The sequence below is a fragment of the Nanorana parkeri genome, unplaced genomic scaffold, assembly GCF_000935625.1.
Source record: "Nanorana parkeri isolate BGI_ZX_2015 unplaced genomic scaffold, ASM93562v1 scaffold432, whole genome shotgun sequence".
Classification (NCBI taxonomy): domain Eukaryota; kingdom Metazoa; phylum Chordata; class Amphibia; order Anura; family Dicroglossidae; genus Nanorana; species Nanorana parkeri.
In genome coordinates this window covers 1041780-1043366 of record NW_017306700.1, presented here as the reverse complement: position 1 = coordinate 1043366, position 1587 = coordinate 1041780, and the positions used below count along the sequence as shown (strand labels likewise).

The following is a 1587-nucleotide window of genomic DNA, read 5'->3' as shown; positions in this document are numbered from 1 at the left end:
TCTATGGCTTTTGTTTAACAATCTTCACTTTCTTCCATGGTTAGTAAAGCAGATTCAAAGCACGATTAAAAGAAAAACTGCCGCTTTACCCATTCACATCCTTACCTACTTCTGCCCCCGTCACTGACTGCCTCAGGACCAGCTGCTTGGGAAGGGACAGACGTGCCCGACTCTCAATGGGGCTGTCGGGGATAAAGGTGACCGGGCCGTGTTCTGGGCAGTCTGAGGGATACGCTCGGTTACACAGTGTACACCCTACAAGCAGGAATAATACTTTGGTTATTGTCACACGCATGAGGGAAAGGTGGGTACACTAATATATAAAAAAAGAGCTTAAAGAGATCCTGTCACCAACTTAAAGTAGTATTAATGGCTGGGCATTTTTTACCTTAATGCATTCTCAGCATTAAGGTAAAAAACGCTGAGTACCTTTCTGACTCCCCTGTTCCCCCCACACTTACCTGTCACCCACGCTGGTGCCCACAGTGATCATCCGCCCCAAACTTCCTGCTTGCTTGGGAAGAGATTGAGGGCAGAGGTTCTTCTGCTGTCAATCAACTTGTGGGGCGGTGGAGGGGCATGGACGCACACAGCTACTGCGGGCACGGTCATGAACGAACACGCAAGGGTGCCTCCACAGCAGCCCCCTAGCTGCTGGCAGCACCCGTACAGGGGCGGGGGGAGAGGATGCGGGGACCCACTAGAAAACGAGGAATGGAGAAAAAAAAACAACCCAAAAAGATCTGCATGAAGGAATGCGTCCCGGAGCTTTAATATCACTTTAAAAAATTGTAGGTAAAAGCTCACAAAATGAAGCATTTTAAAATGTTACTTGCAGCATTTTCCCTTTATGTAAACAATCCATAAACATAGCCCTCTCCTCTTTTGGAAGGGTCTAATTTCCTCTGCCTGTCCCTTCACCTTCCCACATACATTTTTATTTAGCAGCCACAGGAGAAGCGAAGGGGAACACTATAGAGAGTCGCTTGAGTGACAGTTCCGAGTCTGCTGGGGCTGCTGAAATCATATCCAAGCCCAAAATATATTAAATGCACATATAATCTTATAGGAGGATTTTTGTTGTCTGGTTACAGGGTCTCTTTAAGAAGCAGTCTTATGCACATTGGAAAATTAAATGCAGGTCTATTGATTCATTTAGAAATAACTATCTTTGCTTCTCCATAGGAAAGCTGAATTATTGTGCAGAAAATCCCTTCCTTACATCTTCATTATTGCCTGAAGGCTGAATTATGGGCGTTTACGGTCCTGTAAATCTTGGTCTAGTATTACCAGTGTGCTCAGTGTACACACTGATCACTATGTGATAAAAAAATTTAAATATTGTCAGATAAAATTAGGGAGGCGAGCACTGACACCTCCCTGCTCCCTCTTCTGCCGTGGGGCTCTGCCCGCCCCCCGATCTGCTGTAAGCACACCGGTTTTAGTTTTTCAGGAAGTCTTCCTGACACACCTTCTCCTTGCATTATGATGGTGCTGGCCTTGGGTAAGCACCTGCTGCCCAAGACAAGCTTTGCCAATCAGCGCTAATTATTTATCTCCGACAGAGCAGTGTGGTCAGACAGCAAC

At 46.1% G+C, this 1587-nt stretch overlaps 1 protein-coding gene across 1 annotated transcript in view; it reads right to left on the bottom strand.

The window, feature by feature from the left end:
- Positions 1-1587, bottom strand: part of PRDM4 (PR/SET domain 4) — a 20750-nt gene that overhangs the window by 14122 nt on the left and 5041 nt on the right. The window contains exon 5 of the mRNA XM_018560107.1: positions 106-255. Coding sequence (XP_018415609.1) covers positions 106-255 — 150 coding nt within the window. The remainder of the gene's footprint in view (positions 1-105; positions 256-1587) is intronic.